Source organism: Tenrec ecaudatus, chromosome 12 (assembly GCF_050624435.1).
Source record: "Tenrec ecaudatus isolate mTenEca1 chromosome 12, mTenEca1.hap1, whole genome shotgun sequence".
NCBI classification, from domain to species: domain Eukaryota; kingdom Metazoa; phylum Chordata; class Mammalia; order Afrosoricida; family Tenrecidae; genus Tenrec; species Tenrec ecaudatus.
The window spans coordinates 116,199,673-116,220,211 of record NC_134541.1 but is presented as its reverse complement, the minus strand read 5'-3'; the positions used below and the strand labels follow the sequence as shown (position 1 = coordinate 116,220,211).

The window sequence follows — 20,539 nt, the reverse complement described above, 5'->3', positions numbered from 1 at the left end:
AAGTGTGTTTGATAAAGTGGATATATATTTGGATTGTGATAAGAGCTATGGTAAGAGCCCCCAATAAAATAAAATAAAAAATTTAAAAGGAATTACTTCACAACCTAATTTTTAAAAAGTTTGTGGAAAGTGGAATTAAAAAATCATGGAACTTTTCACAAAAGTTTTGAAGTCCCTTTGTATGTGCAGGACGGGAGATGAGGGATGTTCTTATACTTGGGTTAGCTCCATGGTCATTTTCCCCATCCAAGGACCTGGTCTTCTGAAGGAGCTTGTGTTAGTCCAGGTTGACTAGAGAAACAAATTCACTCATGTGTGTAAGATAGAGCTTTATATCAAAGAGTAATTGTATATTAAGAAAACATCCCAGTCCAGTCCAGATGAAGTTTGTAAGTCTGCTATTAGCCCATATGTTCATTAACAGTCTGTAAATTCCTCTTCAGACTCACGCAACACATGCAATGATACAGAATGTAGGGAGATCACAGGCCAGGGGGTGGAAAGTCTTGTGGATCCAGTGGTGGTGGAAGCATCTTAGTGCTGGGGTGGGTTTCCACGTGGCCCTTCCAGCTCCAGGGCTCTCGCTCTATCAGTGTAGTTCATGTAGCTTGTCAACAGGAATATCTTCCAGGGAGAGTGTGTCTGGCCTCCAGTGATCCAGTGTTGTGCCTTCAAATGAAGTCTTCAAGGTGTGACCTGATTGACAGGCTAGACTCCACCTCTTTGCAAGTTGACAAATTATGTAATTGCCACAGAGCTGAAGAGTTAAAAATGACAAGATGGAAAGTGGAAGCTGAGGTGATAAGAGAAGCAAGCTTGAACGTGGCCAGGAATGGAGACGGATGAGAGTATAGGGACACTTATTTTCATTGGTTTTGACAATAGTGCTGTCCCACTTAGAACGTTGTTTTTCGATTTTTGTTTTATTTGGTTCTGACAGCCAATGTACTATGCTTGGGCTAGACTAGCCCCTCTCCCTCACCTCTCTCAAATGATCTCCATTCACTGAAACCCATAACGCATCATTAACTTATTGTTATTTGAAATTACACTAACCCTCCTGATAAGTGCAGCTGGGGAAAATGTTTGGGGAAGAAAGGATATAAATAAGTGTGATACACTACTAAAGTGACTCATGATAGCTTTTTAATGGTTTTACTTTATGTATTGGTACACACACAAACTTTTTTTTTGTTTAGCAGAATAGTTTCTCTTGTGTCTTAACTCATGGAGTGTGACTTGAGCACTCCTTCTCTCAGTGGAAGTGAGAACGTTCAAGTTCCATTTATACATTTTTACCTGGGGAGAGTGTGTCTCCCTCCCTCACCCTCTGATAGCATTCTTTGTCTTCATCTTATTTCAAGCTAAAGAAGACAGGTAGATCCGACAGCCATATCTTAATAAAAAGTTCATATTTGTTACTGTATGTGGTTGAACCAACGACCTCTTCTGAAAGCAATTATAGAGAAAATGTTAAGATGTGTCCACCTCAGAATGAGAACAGCATTCACTGTAGTTGTTGGAAAAGGTCAAGTGTATTAGTTCTCTCCACTGGTCTTGTGGATTTTTCCTTACGTTGGGCTTAGTCCTCAGAATATGAAACACCCATGAGTTTAGGCGACCAAGCGAAATCCTAGAACTTGGAAGGGGGAGGAGGAAACATTGACCACTATTTCCATCTTTTCTTTAAATTAGCTGGGTTTGTTTTGTTTTGTTGGTCTTTGCTTGACCAAAGATCCATTCCCCAAACAGGATTTAGAGGAAGAAACCGCAGAATTGTTCTTTGAAGTGATCAAAGACTTCCCAGAGCTGACTTTTGGAGCCATTTCCATTCCTAATGCCTATGGCCGTTTCCATGTCATCCTCGACAGCGTCCTGGTGTTCAAAAAGGTAGGACGGTGACTCTCTTACTGCTGAGTGGGTCTCTAGTTAAGTGCAGTGAGGTGTATAGAGGGTTCAGGTTCAAATTCAAGTTCTGTCTCTTGTGAACTAGATGGCTTTGGACTAGTTGTGTGAAATCACAATCTCCTCTCGAGTCATTCTCCCCTGTGGGCTCTTCCTTCTTTTTAGAAACCAATATAATGCTGCTCATCAACACGCAATCCTAAGACCTTTTTTTCTTAAGGTCCCTACTCCCTCTATCATCTGCAAAAAAACCCCAAACATCTTACCCCCAATGATAGTCAATATCCAGTCAACCTCCTCTAATGGTCCGATATTTAGATTCATCACTAGGTGCTCACCATGTTGTCGCTGAGTGCCAAAAAGGCCCTTATGATTCATCACAACCCCGTGCACAGCAGAAGGAAAGGTTGCCCGGTCCTGCGCCGTCCTCACAATGGTGCTTGTGTTTGAGCCCACTGTTGCAGCCACTGTGTCCATCCATCTCACTGAGGCCCTTCCTCTTTTACGCTGGCCTTCCACTTTACCAAACATGATATCTTTTTTCCAGATGCCCAACTGAGCTGAGCCCAAAGTCTTAATCTTCCCTCCAAGTCCTCTTCCAGGGTTTTTCCCTCTCCCAGTGAACGATGCCACCATCTTATCCCTCCAGGTTAGCAAGCCAGCACATTCAGACATCATTCTAACACCTCCTCCTTTCCATCTCCAACAACAAATTGACCCACCCAATCATACTGGCTTTATCGGCAAAATATCCCCTGTGTCTACCCACTTCTTTCTAACTCTACTACTGTGTTAGTCAGGGTAGACTAGAGAAACAAATCCATGGACACACATATGTGTAGAAGAAAGAGATTTACATACAAGAGCACCTGAACATTGAGAAAACATCCCAGCCCAGTCCAGATCAAGTCCATAAGTCTGATATTAGTCCATGTTTCCAATATCAACCTATAAAGTCCTCTTCAGACTCATGGAACACATGCAATGACACTGAATGCAGAAGATCACAGGCCAGTTGGTAGAAAGTCTTTGGATCCAGTGTCGTTGTAAACATGTCAGCACTTGCAGGGGTCTCTCTGTGGCTTCTCTGGCTTCCAAGGTCTGGTTGTGTCCATGTGATTTGTTTTCTGCAATGTCTCCCAAGGAGTAGCAGAGAGAGAGAGAGAGAGAGAGAGAGAGAGAGAGAGAGAGAGAGAGAGAGAGAGAGAGAGAAAGAGTCTTCCACCTCCAAGGAAGAATTCCCAGATTTCCCAGAATTCTCAGGAGAAGGCCATGCCCAGACAGAAGTCTCATTGGCTATCTCCAGATTGACAGCCTAGACTCCACTCCTACACTCTTAATCCTTACAATGACACCAGATTAGGTGACTGCCACAACTACCATCCTAGGTCAAGTGACCACCGTGTTGCCCACTTGAGTTGTTACATTCTCTCTCATTGTCTAAAAAGAAACTTTCCCAAAGCTCTCCCCCACTGACAGGTCTTTCACAATCTCCTATGAGTAGTAGGACAAATATTCTAATTTTTAATGAGGCCTGCAAGATCTTGGATGGCGTGGCCTCTATTTATCTCTCCAGCCTCAGTGCACACTCTGCTTCTACTCCTCTCCAAGCTCTAAACCTGTACTGTCCAGTACGACAGCCACTGGTGAAAACCAGCCAATGGAAACTCCATGGGTCCCAATGGAGCATCATCTCATCTGTGCCCAATCATGGCTATGGTGCAGCATTTCATTCTGTTGTGTATGGGAGTGTCATGAATTGGAACTAACTCCATGGCAGCTAACAACAGCCTTGTGTGTCTGTTTAAATGGAAACGAATTACTGTCTCAATTACATGGGCTGGCATGTGGCTCGTGGCTACCATAACATTTCGATGATCATAGAAAGTTCCACTGCACAATACTTCTCCTGTTTCTATGGTTATCTGGTTCCAGCAACACTTGATTTCCTCACCACATAAGCCATACCCTTACGATAAGCATGTTATTTGCAGATATGTCTCAGAAAGGCTAATAAACTTACTGAAGGCCACCCAGGAAGTAGATAGAATCGTACCCAGATCACTTGACTTGGAAGAGAAGGCTCTGAACCCTTATATGTGTTCATAATTGTCCATGAAACTCTTTGAAAAGATTTACGCTGGAATAAAATATTCTGATTTGTGATTTTAAACAGCACAATATCTAGTCCAGAGTACATTCAAATACACAGAGAAACTCCGTATATACTAAAAATAGTATTTTAAAAAGAAAGATAACATATTTTAGATCAGTGGGGAAAATATGGATTATTCAATGTATAGCCATGAGACTATTATATTTGAATTGTGGGCCTATATCGTACTGGCTTAGCAGCCTTGGCCATGTCAGTCCTCTGTATCTCAAACCTCATCTGTTGAACGGGAAGGGGGTAAGTTAAGCATACGGCATGCTGAAGACAGGAGCTCTCAAAATGTGAGTTCTCGCTCAGTGTATTTATCATTACCACTATTGTATGAGCAGAAAAGAGTTTGGATTTTCTCCATTGGGTCATGAGAGGTCGACCATGTGGTTTAACCAAGTGGATGATGTGATCACATTTGCATCCAAGCACCTCACGTTGGCAGAAGTGTGGGGAGATGGACTGGAGGGAAGCAAGGAGAGAAGTGGTAATGCCAGCAGGAGGCGACTTTGGGAGGCAGGTGAAGGGTTTGGCCTGGGAGGCGCTTGATAGAGATGAAGAGGAGGAGGTGGATCTCGCGCTCCCAAGAAGCATAATCTGAGTCTTTTGAGAAGCAGTGATCAAACAGAAGGAAACAGGCAAAAGATTCATGACGAGGAACACGTGCAAAGGTAACCAGAGAGGGAGCCCAGGGAGCTGCAGCGACGCATGAGATCCTGATGTGGATCTTTTACACAGGAAGGGAGGCTGGACGGAAGCGTCTTAGAGTGCGGTGAAACTAAGAATGTGCAGCAGAGTTTCCCACCAGAGAAGTCCCCCATCCCACAGAAAAGGGCTAGCTTTAACCGCCCTGGCGCATTCAGCAGCTAGCTGGAGCTGCTGGTGAGACCCAGAGCCTTAGCACAATGGGTTAGAGTGGGCAGCAGCTGGCCCTGCAGTTAATTCTACTCCCCGCGTTTGGAGACAGTAGCTGCCACAGACTTGTGTTTGACCCATGGGACAATCTGCTTGCTCAGCTGCCCGTATTTGTCAAGCATGGCAATTAGGGACTGCACATGCCACCGTTTCTCAATGCCTTTATCCAAATGGGGAGAGTGTTCTGTTTACATGTATTAAATGCCCAGATCATGAAAATTACTCATTTTGATATTTGTTTTTTGTTTTTTTTTTTAAATTTTGGTCCCAGGGAAAGGTTGTGAACCGCCAAGAGCTGATTAATGACAACACCAATGAGCAAACCCTCAATCACGTCATCATCCAGCAACTCACAGATTTTGTTATTGAGTACAACTTTGAGGTCAGTGAGAAAACAGCCCACAGGAAAGGGGGCAGTGAGGCCAGGGATGTGTGTGTGCGTGCACATGCAGGATAATGGTTTCCTTTATAATTTCAGAATAAGGATTTGATTTATGAATTGAACATCCTGAATCACATGCTGCTCTTTGTCTCTAAAAGCTCGGAGTCATTTGAGCTCATAATTCAGCATTATAGGTTGGCATCAAAGGAATTCCAAAATAAGGTATGTGACAAGTGTCACGGCATTTTGGGACTCTTGGGGGGTGAAGGGGAAATCCCTAACCTGTAGATTCTGCTGCCTGTGGATTCTGTTAAACCTGATTATACATGAATCCAGAAATCAGTCAGCCCCTGTGTCTCTTTTTTAATAAGTCTACCGCGTGGTGGAAGTGAAAGGACTTGAAGCATTTACTGATGAAAATCAAAGGCCACAGCCTTCCATATGGATTACACCCCAAAACAAAGCAAAAATTCCCACGAATGAACCAACAAGCGGCATTATGGCAAATGAAGACAATAGTGAAAGTGTCAGGATTTCTTTTTACATGGAGCCATCGTCAACGTCTAGGGAAGTAGCCCTCACACAACCAAATAATGCATTGAATTACACAAAGCATTCAGAAGCAAAGAGGTCACGCTGAAGATTAAGGCGCACTTGACCCAAGCCATGACTTTGCCGCATATACATGGAAAAGCTGGCCAATAAATAAGGAAGACTGAGGAAGAATCGATTCCTTGGCTTTTTGGTCTGGTGAGGAATATTGATTATGCTGTGGACTGCCGGAAGAGCACATACTTTTATGTTGGAAGAAGTACAGCCAGAATGCTCCTTAGGAGTGGGGTGGCAAGTCTTTGTCTTGCATACTTTGGACAAGTGATCAAGAGGGGCCAGTCCCTGGAGAAGGACAGAATGCTTGGTGTAAAGTAAACGGTCAGGAAAAATGGAGAAAGGCTCTCAAGGAGATGAATGGACACAGTGGTTGCCACAATGGACCCAAACCTGGCAATGACCATGAGGACAGCATGGGATAGTGCATTGTTTCATTCTGCTGTACATTCTGTCACACGTGTCTGTGGCATCTAACAATAATAGAGATGTAATGGTTTGGCTCCGTTGGATGAGTCGCTGTCACCACAGAGTAACACTTGGAGTTGTACTTGGGTTGGGGGTAAGAGGGAGGAGAGGTCACTCCTGGACAAGGTTATGGACCATGAGAAACACAACAGTACAATCCGTCTACTTCTCTCATGTGTAAAGTGGAGAACATGCGAAGGAATGGACGTGCTATGTAAAGCAATGAATAAATACAAGGTAAATGGTATTCACTACTATTAATATTGGAAGCAAACTGGTTTATCCTAAGCATTCGTTACGTAGGAGAAAGTCCATTACAAGGGGAGAGCTATCTATTTTAAATTTTTATCTATTTTTACAATTGTAAGGATGGTGCAAGACCGGGCAGTGTTTCTCTCTGTTGGGTCTCAGGTCACAATGGGTCAGAACCGACTCGATGATACCTCACACCATTTCTTTTTACCAGAAGGATGATGATGACAGATGTTTTTCTTCTTATTGAAGAAATATTATGCTGAGATTTACATCAAACACGTAAATTTTGAAACCCAAAGGAAACAGAGTAAAATGACTAGGCTGTAAGCATATTTACTACCCACGCTTTATCCTGTCACACTGGATGAAGAAAAGTCTCCAAGAAAAGTTTTCAAGACACAAATATAACCAGTTATCATTGGGTCGGCTTCGATGGCAAGTGGCCTGTCTGTGTCAGAAGAGAACCACGCTCTGTAAGGTGTACAGTGACAGGTATTTTGTATGGAAATGACCAGGGACGCCTCTGTTATGTTGGTTCTGGCTCATAGCAAGCCAATGTATAATTGAGTCAACACTACTTTGCCCAGCGTGATCCTCACTCGTGACAGCGGAGCCCTGGTGGCAGCCACGGGGTCAGCCCATTTCATAGAGGGTCTTCTTCTCTCTTGGCTGACCTCTCACTTTCTCAAGCGTTGGAGCCCTTGCCAGAGACTGGTCTCACTGATAACATGTACGGGAGACGAGATGCAGCATCCTGGCTTCTAAGGAGCATCCTGCCTGTACTTCTACCCAGAGAGATTGGCTTGTTCTTCTGATAGCCCGTGGTACTCACAATGCTCTTCCCTAGCACCATACTGCAAACAGATCAGTTCTCCTGCACTCTTCCCTATGCAGCGTCCAACTTTCACACGCATTTGAGGGGGTTGAAAATACCGTGGTTTGGGTCAGGCACCCCTGGGGACTCGAAGTGACACCCTTGTTCTTCAACACTTTGAAGAGGTCTTGTGCAGGAGACCCGCCCAGTGAAATAGCCCCTTTGATCTCCTGACATCTACTTCCATAACCTCGAGGTGGACTCAGAAGTCCAACCCATCGATTAGCTGCAGAGCACGGGTGCTGGGACTCCACCACAGAGGTACTTCTTGCACATTTATTTACTGTGTATTCTTGACGTAGTTAGTTGATGATAACCTGTGTTCTCTCTCTCTATTTGTGTTACCATAGTCCATACTTAGTCATATCTTCTTCCAGTTCATGCCTTTAACTCCTTAACCTACCTGGAGTTTATGTTGGTCTATGCCTTAGCTATCCAGCGTGGCCATGACAGAAATGCTGCAAGTGGGTGACTTGAACATACTCAACATATTGCCATTGAATTGATTCTGACTCGCAGCCACCCCATCCACAATGCTTATTTCCTCACCGTTTAGGTGGCTGGAAGTTGGAATTAAGGTCGCTAGTCCTTGGGAAATTTCTCTCTATTTGGGGGGAATGTTTTTGTTTTTTCTATTCCGAGGTCCTTGGAGATCTGTGGCCCCTCATTTGTGCTTTCTTATTCTACTCTATTTTCTCTGAAGAGATGGACAGAACATACACTTTATATTAAGACGATCTCATGAACATCACAAAGAAAACCCACTCCCGACATCGTAGCAACCACAGGCATAGGGTTTTGGATGGACAGCAGCTGGTTTGGAAGGCACAACTCACGCCAGAGAGCACAGAGCACAAGATGAGGTCCAACATCGCCGTCACCCCATTCACATGCTTCTCCAGTTGGCTGTGACCCGTCTCAGGAACAGAGAAACAAAGGTTTCCAATTCTTACTTCAATAAATTCCACCACCATGCCTGTTTCCGTTGTACTGTGGGCAGGCAATATTAGTTCAAAATGGAAAAGGATGGTTTGAATAGGTTATTCCTGTTTGTCACCGTCTCCCCAGCACAAGAAGCATGGCTGGTACTTAGTGGGGTACTTTGTATGTTGAGGGGTGCTTGTCAAGAAGTTCTGACACCTGGCGGCTGCATTCGCTTCCCAATTGTCGCCCTACTTCCATCCCTGTGGCTTCTCTGCAAACCCCTCCCTGGGCCAAACCCAGAGGGTCTTTCCACAGCACCATCATGCCACCCTCGGGCTACCATCTGCAAAAGTGTGGCAGAGGACAAAGCTGGCCTTCTTCAGTTGCCTTATTGCCATGGGGCAGGGGTTCGACATGCCTCCACACTCCTTCTTTACCTATTTTGACACCAACTGCCCCTCCCACGAACAACACTCTATTACTCATGACTGAGGAGGCTTATTAGGTATATTAACAGTTTACTACAAGCCAGGCTTGGTAAATCATAAGGCTGCCATTATTAGTCTCCACAGTAGTACCTCTTCCCAGACAATAACCAAGTCTCTGGTCCTCAGCCTCTCCACCACATGAGTTCTTGATTTCTACCTCTGGGGACCAGGAAGCAAGCCTCTTGGTCAGTCTCCTCTTGAACACAAGAGACTCTATTCTGTCTCAAGGTCTCCTTGCCTCAGCCTGCATTGCTTTGTCCCATGGTCTCTGTGTTGCGCCTTGAATGCCTCTGGTCTTGGCCTCTAGTACTTCAGGACAGAGCTCCCAAAGGCCCTCCACTCTGGCCTTGTTTCCTTAATGGTCCTGGATTTCTCTCTCTTCCTGTTTCTGAGATGGCTCCTGTGCACGGAGGAACGGCTTTGATGGAGGTGTAGTTTATGTCTTTCAGCAAACCATACCTTCAAGGAAACATCATAGGGTGGTGACTTGGTTCATACCCTCTAGTAAGGTAGAAATTCAGAATATAGCCCACCTTAATCCTGTCCATTAGTATAGCTAATGATCAACTCCCTCCAAAGTGGAAGTATGGGCCAGAGAGACCATCATGTAAAATAATCACATAAGGGATTATAGCTCAAAGGGCTATATTAATTGATTACATCTCAATGTCCTTCAGTGACCTCTCAGCATGTTCCCACTAAAATCCAATGACCTTACAGAGGTTTCTGAACTGCAATGTGTCCTTGACCTCAGCTCCCATGACCCTCTTCTTCCCTCTCTCACTCTTAACCTTATGGTGCTGAAGCCACATGGGTCTGCCCCTTATTTCTGGAGTATTCTAAACTCATTTCCCCCCCTTGCTGCCAGCCCTCTGCATTGGCAGTTTCCACTGCCTGGGTCATCCTTCCTCTGACCTGTTACATGAACCAGGTTCAGCTAAAATATAACCTCCTCAGAGATGCCTACTGTTCACCCTGCCTGTCACGGAGACGCCATGTTGTCCCATACATGTGGTCACTGGGCTCTGCCCAGATTTGGTATCAAGATGACGCTCAGCAATGATCAGTCTCTAGATTTACTTTATTAGTTTGCTCACTCACTTACTACCTATCTTCCCCACTACATCATATGCTCCAGAGGGCAGCGATGGTGCCTGCCTTGGGCAATGGTGTATCCCCAGTGCTCAGTGAAATGTTGAGCCCACAGAAGGTGCTCCATGGATATTTGTTGAGCGAATGAAAGAATGAAGCCACCAAAAAGGAAGGGGGGAGACAATAAACCTAGGGGCAAGGGAACAAGAAATCTAAAATCTATGGCCAGGAATGCATAGAATGCCTATTGGGGTTCGATCAAGTGCAATGTAGCCAAGAGGAAGTACAGAGAGCTGAATGAAGGTTGAACATGATAGCGAGACTGGAGTAAAGTTAAAGGAAATAGAGGAAAGAACTAGGAGGCAAAATATATTTTAGAGGTATAAACATAGCCATGTACATATGTACAGGGATGTAGGTCGATGTACATATATTTATAGGTTAAGTATTAAGGTTGCAGACAGATATTGGACCTCTACTCAAGTACTCCCTCAATGCAAGAACACTTTGTTCTAATAACCTGGAATTCTGTGGTGCTCACCTTTCTGATGTGATCACTGAAGACAAAATGGGTACATAAGCTAATGTGGCGAAGAAAGCTGATGGTACCCAGCTATTACAAGAGATAGCATCTGGGGTCTTAAAGGCTTGAAGTTAAACAAGTGGCCATCTAGCAGGGAAGCAACAAAGCCCACATGGAAGAAGAGCACCATCCCATGTGATCATGAGGTGTTGCCGGATCAGGTATCAGGTATCAGAAGACCCAATACAAACAGCCATTGAGATGAGAATGAGGGGGGTCAGAAAGGAGACCCAAAGCCCATCTGTAGCCAGTTGAACATCCCCTCACAGAAGGGTCACAAGGAAGGTACAAGCCAGCCAGGGTGCAGTATAGCGCCGACAAAACACACAACATTCCTCTAGTTCTTTAATGCTTCCTACTCCCATGATCATTACCCCAGTTCTATCTTACAAATCTGGCAAGACTGGATCCTGCACACTGGTACAGATAAGAGCTCTCGACACACAGAATCCAGGGCCAATAAACCCCTCAGGAACAATAATGAGAGAAATACTATGAGGGTAGGGGAAAGGTGGCGGCAGACAGGGGAGAAAGGGGAAACCGATCCCAGTAATCGACGTACAACCCTCCACATCTGGGGGATGAACAACAGACACGTGGGTGAAGGGAGACAGTGATGGTGTAAAATATGAAAATAAAAATAATTTCTAAATGATCAAGGGTTCATGAAGGTGGGAGGGTGGGGGAGGAAGGGGGGAAAAGAGCTGATACTAAGGGTTCAAGTAGAAAGAAAATGTTTTGGAAATGATGATGGCAACATATGTACAAGTGTACTTGATACATTTGAGGGATGGATTGTTATAAGAGCTGTAAGAGGCCCAAATAAAATTATTTATTAACATAATAAAAAAGAGAAACCCTGTAGAATAGTTATCTGCTGTAACACATGGGGGCACTATGAGCCAGACCTGATTCAGTGGCAGTGGGCTTAGTTTGGGGTTTGGTTTGGGCACTACCAAAGTTTCCCAATCATTTCCCTCCACTGGTGAAGGATCCAGAGAGAAATGGATTCTATCTGATTTGACAGATCCTTTTCATCCTTGTGGACACTGATGATCCCAGAAACGGACGTATTTTTGAGTACTTCCGGGTCACCGAAGTGGATATCCCATCTGTGCAAATCCTCAACTTAACTTCCGACGTGAGGTACAAAATGCCCGCAGAAGAGATAACTTATGAAAACCTCAAGAAATTTAGCACTAACTTCCTGACTAACAAAGCGAAGGTAAGTTTCTTCTTGGGCAAGATTTTTCAAGCATCTCAGACTCACTCCTTTCCCATATTTCTACTAGCTGTGTTCACCCAAATGGGAAGGAATGATAAAGATAAACCTGTGGTTCTTTGTGGAGAAATCACTTCTTCTTCCAATCCATCCAATTCCTGACCTGTCCTGAGCTTAGTTATTCTTCAAGTAAAGTCACTACCTCCTTCCACATCTCCCCTTAAAATGCTGGCCATCAGGAGAGCTAATGGATCAGACTCTAATCCTTATTTCAGACTTCAGTGTGACAAACGACTTGTACCAGGGTAGATGCATGCTTGTGGGCAGCAGAAAGAAGTGGGTGGATTACAGAGCTATCAGGATCTGTCCATCGTCTTTAGGAGACTTCTAGCCGGGTGGGTGGGAGGAGGGTATGCTTGGCCAAAGTTGAGCAGAGCCTGCAGACATATTCCCACATAACACAGCATTCGCTGTTAGTTAGCACCTGCTGTAGTCCTCAACTGAGGTCAGTGGCGGTTTTGTGAGTCGAATTCTCACTTGTCATGAGGGCAAACCAGGTTGGATTCTTGGCTAATGCACCTCAGGCAGCCATCATCTGTCTGTCACATTTATTATGTCTTGCTGTCTAAAATATAAAACCCACCAGGGCAGGGTTCTGCTTGCCTTGAGGGGCAGTGGTGTATCCTCGGTGACAGTTTGCTTGTTGCGCTGAAGACCAGCCACGGAAAACTGTATTCATCCCAATGGTCAACTCTACCCCTAACTGCCCTACCGAGTAAAGTGACTCTCTTATTTAAGCCCCAAACTCAGATGCTTTGGTGACTAGAGGAGACACCTTTCAGAGGAGTCTGCAACAGAACAAAGTAGAATTACTGCAGCAAAGTAAAATGTGGCTTTCACAAGCACACAAATGTATGGTCACCTTATCTCTGAAGGCTTCCCTGGGGCTGTTTTTCTCTCACACAGTTTTCTGTCCTTCCTAAACCATTCCTCTTCCTTCTACCATCCAACATCCAGGATATTTGGGTTCCATGATCTTGCACTTCAGACCATCTGCTCCCTCCCCTCATTGTCCTCTGACTCATTCTTGGAAGACTCAGATTCCCAAATACAGACTTCCCTTCCTGCCCCACTCCACATTATTCCCGATACGTCAGTGTCTAAAAGCCTGGTCTAACTTGGGAGTCCCTGGGTGACGCAAATGGATAATGTGTTCAGCTATCAACCCAAAGGTCGGAGGTTCAATGACCACCCAGAGGTGTATCAGTAGAAAGACCTGGTTATTTTGAGATAAACAATCAGTCTTAGGAAACACTGTGCAGCTTAGTGCTCTTCCATAACACATGAGGTCACTGTGAGCCAGAGGGCAACTGGTCTTTCTGCTTTGCCCTTTCCCTCAGCCATCTGCACTTAGGCCACACATGGGAGACATGAGTACCATCAAGTGTCCTGGAATTCCCCTTCTTCCAATGTTATCCAGTCAGGTGCCTTTGTATAGTCAGAAAAACACAGGTAAACATCTTTCTGGAGCTCACTGTTTTTAGTCAAGATCCGTCTAATGTTAGTAATGATAGCCTTCATGTTGTGTCCTTGTCTGCATCCAGCGTGAATTTTTTGCTGTTCCCTGTAGCTATTCTGCTGCAATCATTTTGAATTATCAGCAAATTTTTACTTGCTTGCAATATTAATGATATTGTTCCCTAGTTTTTACTAGATTTCTACTAGACTTGAATTTCTACTAGATCCTATACATCACCTTTTTTGGTATGGGCAGCTGGTTGGATAGGCAGTCTTCCAAATTTCTTGGCATAGACCAATGAGTGTTTTCAGAGCTATATTGATTTGTTGAAACATTTCAATTTTACTCTGCTGTCAATACCTGGAGCCATATTTCCCAGCAATGACTTTAGTGCAACTTGAGCTGTTTCCTTTGATGCTATCAGCTCTCAGCCATATGCTGCCTCCTGAAATGGTTGAACATCAATCATTCATTTTTGAGGCAATCACTGTGTACTCCTTCTATCTTGCTCACAGAATCTTTAAATATGGAAATTCCAGCCTTTTGTCTTTCTTTAGTTCTTTTTTGGTTTGAAACATTAAATATTTTCTTTTTTTGGTTTTCTAACTGTAGGTTTTACCACATGTTACTGTCACACTTATAATATGTAAGTGTATAACATCCTTTATGGCATCCCACAGCTTGTCTGGTTTTCTTGGCTGTATAATGCATCAAATCTATTCTTGAGATGGTCTCTAAATTCAGATGAGTGGGCGATGCTCTAAGTTGTACTTCTGGTCTGCTTGCTCCACAGTCTTTTTCTGGTTGATGAGATTGAATTTCTCCCTTGTCTCTTTCTACAGATATCATTGATTTGATGATTGTATACTCTGTTCTGTGGTTCACATATGTAATGGCCGTCTTGGATGATAAAAAGGGTATTTGCAATGAATAAGTCATAACACTTGCAAAATTCTACCTTGCTGTCTCCAGCATCTCTATCATCAGAGCCTATACTGCCCCCGCCCCCCCACCAACTTCCCATCCTTCTTAGTTCCAAACCTTTGCACTCAAATCATCAGTAATGATCATTGTATCTTGATTGCATCCTCAATTAATTTCAGAATGTTCAGAATATAAAGATGTTTTTTAATCCTTTCTAGAGTCTAGGGAAGAGTGAGGAAGAGAATTATGGGAGAAAAGCCTGATGAGATGGGGAAAAGTCATAAAATATGAGGGTCATAAGCACATCAACCATTTGGTATCCTAAGAACAATGAGTATGTAACTTTGTATGGAGAACATAAGACCTTGCCTGTGGGGATAGGGTTACATGGAGGCTCAAGAGAGGCTTCCGAGAGAACCTTCAGGAGGCTATTTCATTGGTCCACATGAGAGATGAAGGCTTCCTGGACTAGAGCACCTGGAGAGAAGGGTATGGATTCAAGAGGCACACAGGAGACTATAGTTCCAGAGAAAATATGATTCCTGGGGATTTCTACCATCATATTCAAGAAAAAGCAAGAGTTTGATTTATTCTTCATTTACTTATCCACAAACATTTATTGAGGCAGTCTTCTGTGGTGCAGACAGACAACTGCTTGGTTGCCTGTGGTCAAGTGAAATTTCTTAACATGGTTCTTCTGCCTATGTCTCTGTGACTTTCACCATGTGAATGGACAGGAGACCATGAGAGAAGGAGGTGGAGTGCCAAATGGACTTCTTGGCCCATAGAGGTCAAGGCCAAGGGGCCGGGTGGCTGAGAGGCTGAGGACCAGGCAGAGAGATTTGGCTGTTGGTCGAGGAATGGTGTTGCTGTGAACCAATAACGGCATCCTTAATGTTTTCTGATTCCCTTCATGTTTCGGATCCTGGCTTGTGATTACTTGTTAACTTCCCCGATAAACCCCCTTTAATGTGACAATGGCCTGGGAGTCCTCGGTGGCCACTGCGAACAAGGTCCAAACCTAGCAGAGAAGTGGAGCATCATGAGAGGAATGTTTGCTGTCAGAATAGGACACAAGAAGGATGAAGAGTGGGGGCTTGCATCTGACCTTGACTTGCTGTCGTCAGTTGCTGTAGAGATGGATTCTCTTTAATCCTCACTGAAGCCAGAAGAGGTCAGATGTGGCCTCTACACTGTATTCAGTTACTAACCAAATTGTTAGAGGTTCAAGTCCAACCACAGGCATTGTAGAGAAAAAAATCCACCACAGAAAACCCTTTGGGATTCAGTTCTAAACTGACACACATGGGATCATCATGCGCTGGAATCAACATAATGACAGGTATTACAGGTACCAGTATACTTAGTCATGTGGGTAAAAATCCTTCAGGGCTATTTAGCTACAAAGATGCATATTATTCACAAAGATGACAACTATCTATATCTTAAATTATACAGAAAAGTATCAAGTCCTATGAGAACTTGTCATAATGGAATCTAGCCTAGCCTGGGGAAGAATCAGGGAAGGTCTCTGTGTTGTGCTTCCATAACAGAAATACCATAAATGATTGGCTTTTGCAGAAAGACGTTTATTCTCTCACAGTTCAGGAGGCCAGAATTCACAAAGCTCTAGGGGAAGGCTCTCTCTTTGCTCTGACTCCGTTTAGGAGAAAGGTTCTTGTCTCCTTTCAGACTCTGCATGCCCAGCATTCCTTGCAGATTCCCTGTGTCTTGGCATCAATCTTCCCCTGGATTTAAGAGTTTCCCAACACATCGTGTGTCCAAAGGATGTGCTCTATTCCTGGTTCTTCTTTACTGGTGCTAGTAGGTCTCTCTCTTGTCTGCTGACTTCTCTCTTCCTTTACTTGCTGTAAGATAAAGGGCTTGCAGGCCACACCCCAAGGGAACTCTCCTTACAGCAGATCAGGGCTGTTGTTGGGGAGTGGGGGATCCCCAACACTCAAAAGGGTCCTCAGGATTGACTTGGCGTTGTGGAAAATAAGACAGCGGAGCACAGGGGCTCCTTGTCCCAGGGTCTGGGCTCAGCGAGTGAATGCATTTTCCAGTGGGTGTACATGGAGTGTACAGACCTTTTGTCAGGCATGCATGTCATATAGCTAACACATTACATAGTCAATGGGTAGTATAATAAGCAGGTAACATAATAAACAATGAGGTGAGTCATTGTCTTGACCTAGTGCTAGTTGACCTCCAATGCCCTTAGCCCTCCTCAAGGGGTTGTTACATTTTACAGTGGGCAGCTATCAAACCTGATTGCTCCTAGCTACAGATAACCCCCAGGCACAGGAAACAGCCAGACACACGAATGATTCATCTTACATGGTGGTTCCTTTATAGGGGCGGGGGGAGTTATTGGAGGGACTGTGTTCAGTCACAAGAATGTGTATTACAATTTATTTAGATCTCATAACTGTGAGGGTCTTCCCCCGCTGGAGCTGGCTTTCCAGACCCATAATTATGAACACAGAGGATTTAGCTCCATTACGTTCTCATCCAGCCCTCAGTTTACCACAGGCTGCGATGGGATTAAGGATGTTGCATCTTATTCTTCATTTGTTTACAACTGACTGGCTTATCACATCCAATCATATCGTGGGCGATCATGCTATAACTGCCAAATTACATCACGGCATAACTGCCAATCCCCTGAGAATCATAACCCAGGCAAGTTGACACCCATTCTTGGGGGACATAACTTAATTCCTGACAGTCTCCTTTGGGGTCGTTCTGTAGGATGAATGGAGTGGGCTTATAAGAAAGCAGTGCAGGAGCGAGGAGTGGGAAGACATCCTAGACAGAGAGAACCACATACTCAAACATTAAGTGTGGAATGCGGCTTCCCCTTGTGCAACTGGAGATGTTCATGCACGCACCCCTCTCTCATCTAAAAATCCCAAGAATCGTGAATTTGTTTGGAATCCATCTTTGTCTGGAGCTCTGCCTTCTCCTCAGCCCTCTGATCCCAATGTCCCCTAGATACGCAAGCTTATGATCCTAGTTCAGCATTTTAAACATGCTCCCAAGACCCTTCTGTAAGAACAAGAGAAAAACGTCCATGGTTTATAATCAGAGTTGGGAACCTCAACTGCCAACTTCGTTCTGTAGACTGTTAGATCTCTTGAATTTGCTTCCTAGAAACACCAGTCCAGTGAAGAGATCCCAGAGTATTGGGACCAGGGACCAGTGAAACAGCTTGTGGGAAAGAACTTCAACAGAGTTGTCTTTGACAAGAAAAAGGATGTGTTTGTGATGTTCTGTAAGTACCTCCCAGAGGCAGATGGGGAGCAATGCTTCCACAACGTTACTTTTCAAGTGTTACCTTTGAATTCTTGGCCACTAAAATCTCCGGTCCTTATCCAAGAAATGTGGTCTTCAGACACCCAAAGAGTTTGGCTGTTTATAATAACAGCAATGCTAATGGTTATCATCACTTGAACGCAGCAATTTATCAGACTGCATGCTAAGCTGTTTTATATATATATATATATATATATATATATATATATATATATATATATATATATATATATATATATATATATATATATATATAATTTCATTTAATCTTTACAATATCCATTGGTAAGTACTCACTCACTACTTGTTGTCATTGAGTTAATTCCAACTCCATAGGACAGGGTAGAACTGTCCCTGTGGGTTTCCAAGACTGTAAATCTTTACGGAGTAGAAAGCCTTGGCTTCCCTCTGAGGGGCTGGTGGTTTCAAACTGCTCACCTTGGGGTTAGCAGCCCAACAAGTAAGTAAACACTAGGTTAGCAGGGCTCTTGGTGCATGATTAAGCACAGACTCAGGAAAGTAACAAACTGCTATGAATCAGAGTAGACCTGATTGGCTTAAGACACACCGTACACAGGCATGGCTTCATTAATGTAACAAAATCCTATTCTCAGATGGGATTTTATCATATGTTCATGGGTTAAGATTTTACAATACATATATCCATAACACAAGGTCTGATGGCTTTCACCAGGATCTAGATCAGTGGTTCTCAACCTTCCTAATATCATGACCTTATAATTCAGTTCCTCATGTTGTGGTGACTCCCCAACCATAAAATTATATTCATTGCTGCTTCATAACTAATTTTGCTACTGTTATGAATCGGGTGATCCATGTGAAAGGGTTTTTCAACCTGATTAAGGACCTCTGATAGGTTAATTAAGGAGCCTGGTAGCGCTGTTAGGTAAGTGTTAGACCACTTACCTGCAAGGTCAAAAGTCCAAACAACCAGGGAACTGAAAGGCCAAAGACACTTGGAAACTTTATAGAAAGCCGCTATGAACCAGAATCCATTCAGTGGCAGGGGGTTTTGTTTTTATTATTTTTAGAGGTTCCTGATTTTACGTCAAGTTCAAAGGGAGCCTTTGCGGGTGAGGGTGCGACAAGGGCTAGACTGCATCAAGAAGGCCTTTAAAATCTCACTGAAAGGGACTCTCGGGTATGAGTCGAGGGGAGGAAGCTCTGCGTGGCTGAGTAACCACACTTGGCTGCCTCTCAGCGGGAGGTGGTACTTATCTGACACTCCCATTAGGATAATGCCCATTGGGTTCTTATAAAAAGCCAAGGCTGTCTCTCTCTCTCTCTCTCATTTTTTTTTCCTCGAAAGCAGGATATCAGATTTGCCCCCTGGGACTGCAGCCATTATATCCCTCCCTGTTCCAAGCCAGGGACCACATGGCCTCCATAGGGCTGACCAGTGGTTGGTGCAGATGGAATGGAAATAGAGGCACTTGGTTTACAAATGGGAGCTGGTCACCCAACCGTAATGGCCAGGGACTTTTGAGGTCATTCTGCTCACAGATGCAGAAATGTTGAATTTCAGTCTTGTGAGTTAGGAGGAGCAGGCAAAGCTGAGTGTCCACTTCCTATTGGATCTTGGCACTAATTATTCTTCACAGGGCCCAGTGGGTGCCTGGGCCAGACCCAACACTCAAGGAATCACCATAGAAAGCTCAGAGGAAGTTGTGCTTGTCACAACCTCCAGTTTACTTCCTGGGAATGTTTTCCACATACCAGAAAGGTAGTGTTGTATAATAGCCACAAGCCCAAGCAGTCAGTCCCCAGCCCCCACCTCTTCTGCTTAATAACAAATGGAATGACCTTGCACAAGCAGTTTAACCTCTGATGAAGAGCCTTTGTGCTAGCATCACACACACACACACACACACACACACACACACAATGTGGCAGAACCTAAGGAATCACTTAAGCCAAATATATTTTCTTCTTCAGCAGGAATGGAAAGCTACGTTAAAATAGAGTTAAACAATAAGGACTATCATCTTTGAAAACAGCCCAACATGCTGGTTAGTTAGTGTCCGGATGGAAAGAAACTGGGAATAATTTTTTTCTGGTTTATTAAATTATGACCAGAGCTATGTTGAAATGGGGGGAGAAAAGGACTATTTAATAATATAATATAAAATAAAATAAAGAAAGATAAAGTGCAGTTTGATAAGCATCAGAGGCACGGGCAAGGGCACTGTGGTCAGAGATGTACCTAAGGTAGAGGGCAGGTATGGCACATGCCCTGGGTGCCACTTGGAAGGGGGCGTCATGACCTGAGCAGCTTCTGTGAACCATCATTGTTTCTAATGCCAGGCTGAGAGATCATGCACCCATCAAAATGAAAGTTTCCTTGGGTCAGAGCAGACGGTGCTGCTCTTGCCTTGCTGGGGAACGAAGAGCGGAAACAGGTAGAGAAAGACTTGGAGCACAGCATAGACCAACTGTCATCAGTGAAAGCTAGAGCAGTGACATTGTAATTTTCATGGGGTGCCCTCATGTGGTAAGCCAATGATGAAAGGGATTGATTTGTATTTTCAAGCTGACGTTCTGGAAAGTCTCACTAACAGACGAGTGTCAGAGGATCGCACGGGCGTGCTATTTTCTGTAGATAGGTCTCTGACTATGATGGAGATTATTAGATGGCACTGACTTCCACTCGGAGCCTCTGTGTTTGTGACTCTGAGCAATGGCTCTTCTGTTCCAGATGCACCCTGGTCTGAACAGTGCAAGGCACTCTACCCACTGTTGGAAGAGTTGGGCAGAAAGTATCAAAATCACTCCACACTCACCATCGCCAGGATTGACATCATGGCAAATGACATTCAGCTGATGTACCTGGACCGGTACCCATTCTTCAGGCTCTTTCCTCTCGGCTCTGAACAAGTAAGGGG

The 20,539-nt window shown here is 44.2% G+C and overlaps 1 protein-coding gene across 1 annotated transcript in view; it reads left to right on the top strand.

Annotated features, from left to right (window-relative positions):
• The window catches only part of PDILT (protein disulfide isomerase like, testis expressed), a 45,365-nt gene that overhangs the window by 22,007 nt on the left and 2,819 nt on the right, over nt 1-20,539 (top strand). The window contains exons 4-9 of the mRNA XM_075528105.1: nt 1,753-1,890; nt 5,253-5,363; nt 5,460-5,585; nt 11,681-11,878; nt 17,475-17,595; nt 20,353-20,531. Of these exons, the coding sequence (XP_075384220.1) occupies nt 1,753-1,890; nt 5,253-5,363; nt 5,460-5,585; nt 11,681-11,878; nt 17,475-17,595; nt 20,353-20,531 (873 nt within the window). The remainder of the gene's footprint in view (nt 1-1,752; nt 1,891-5,252; nt 5,364-5,459; nt 5,586-11,680; nt 11,879-17,474; nt 17,596-20,352; nt 20,532-20,539) is intronic.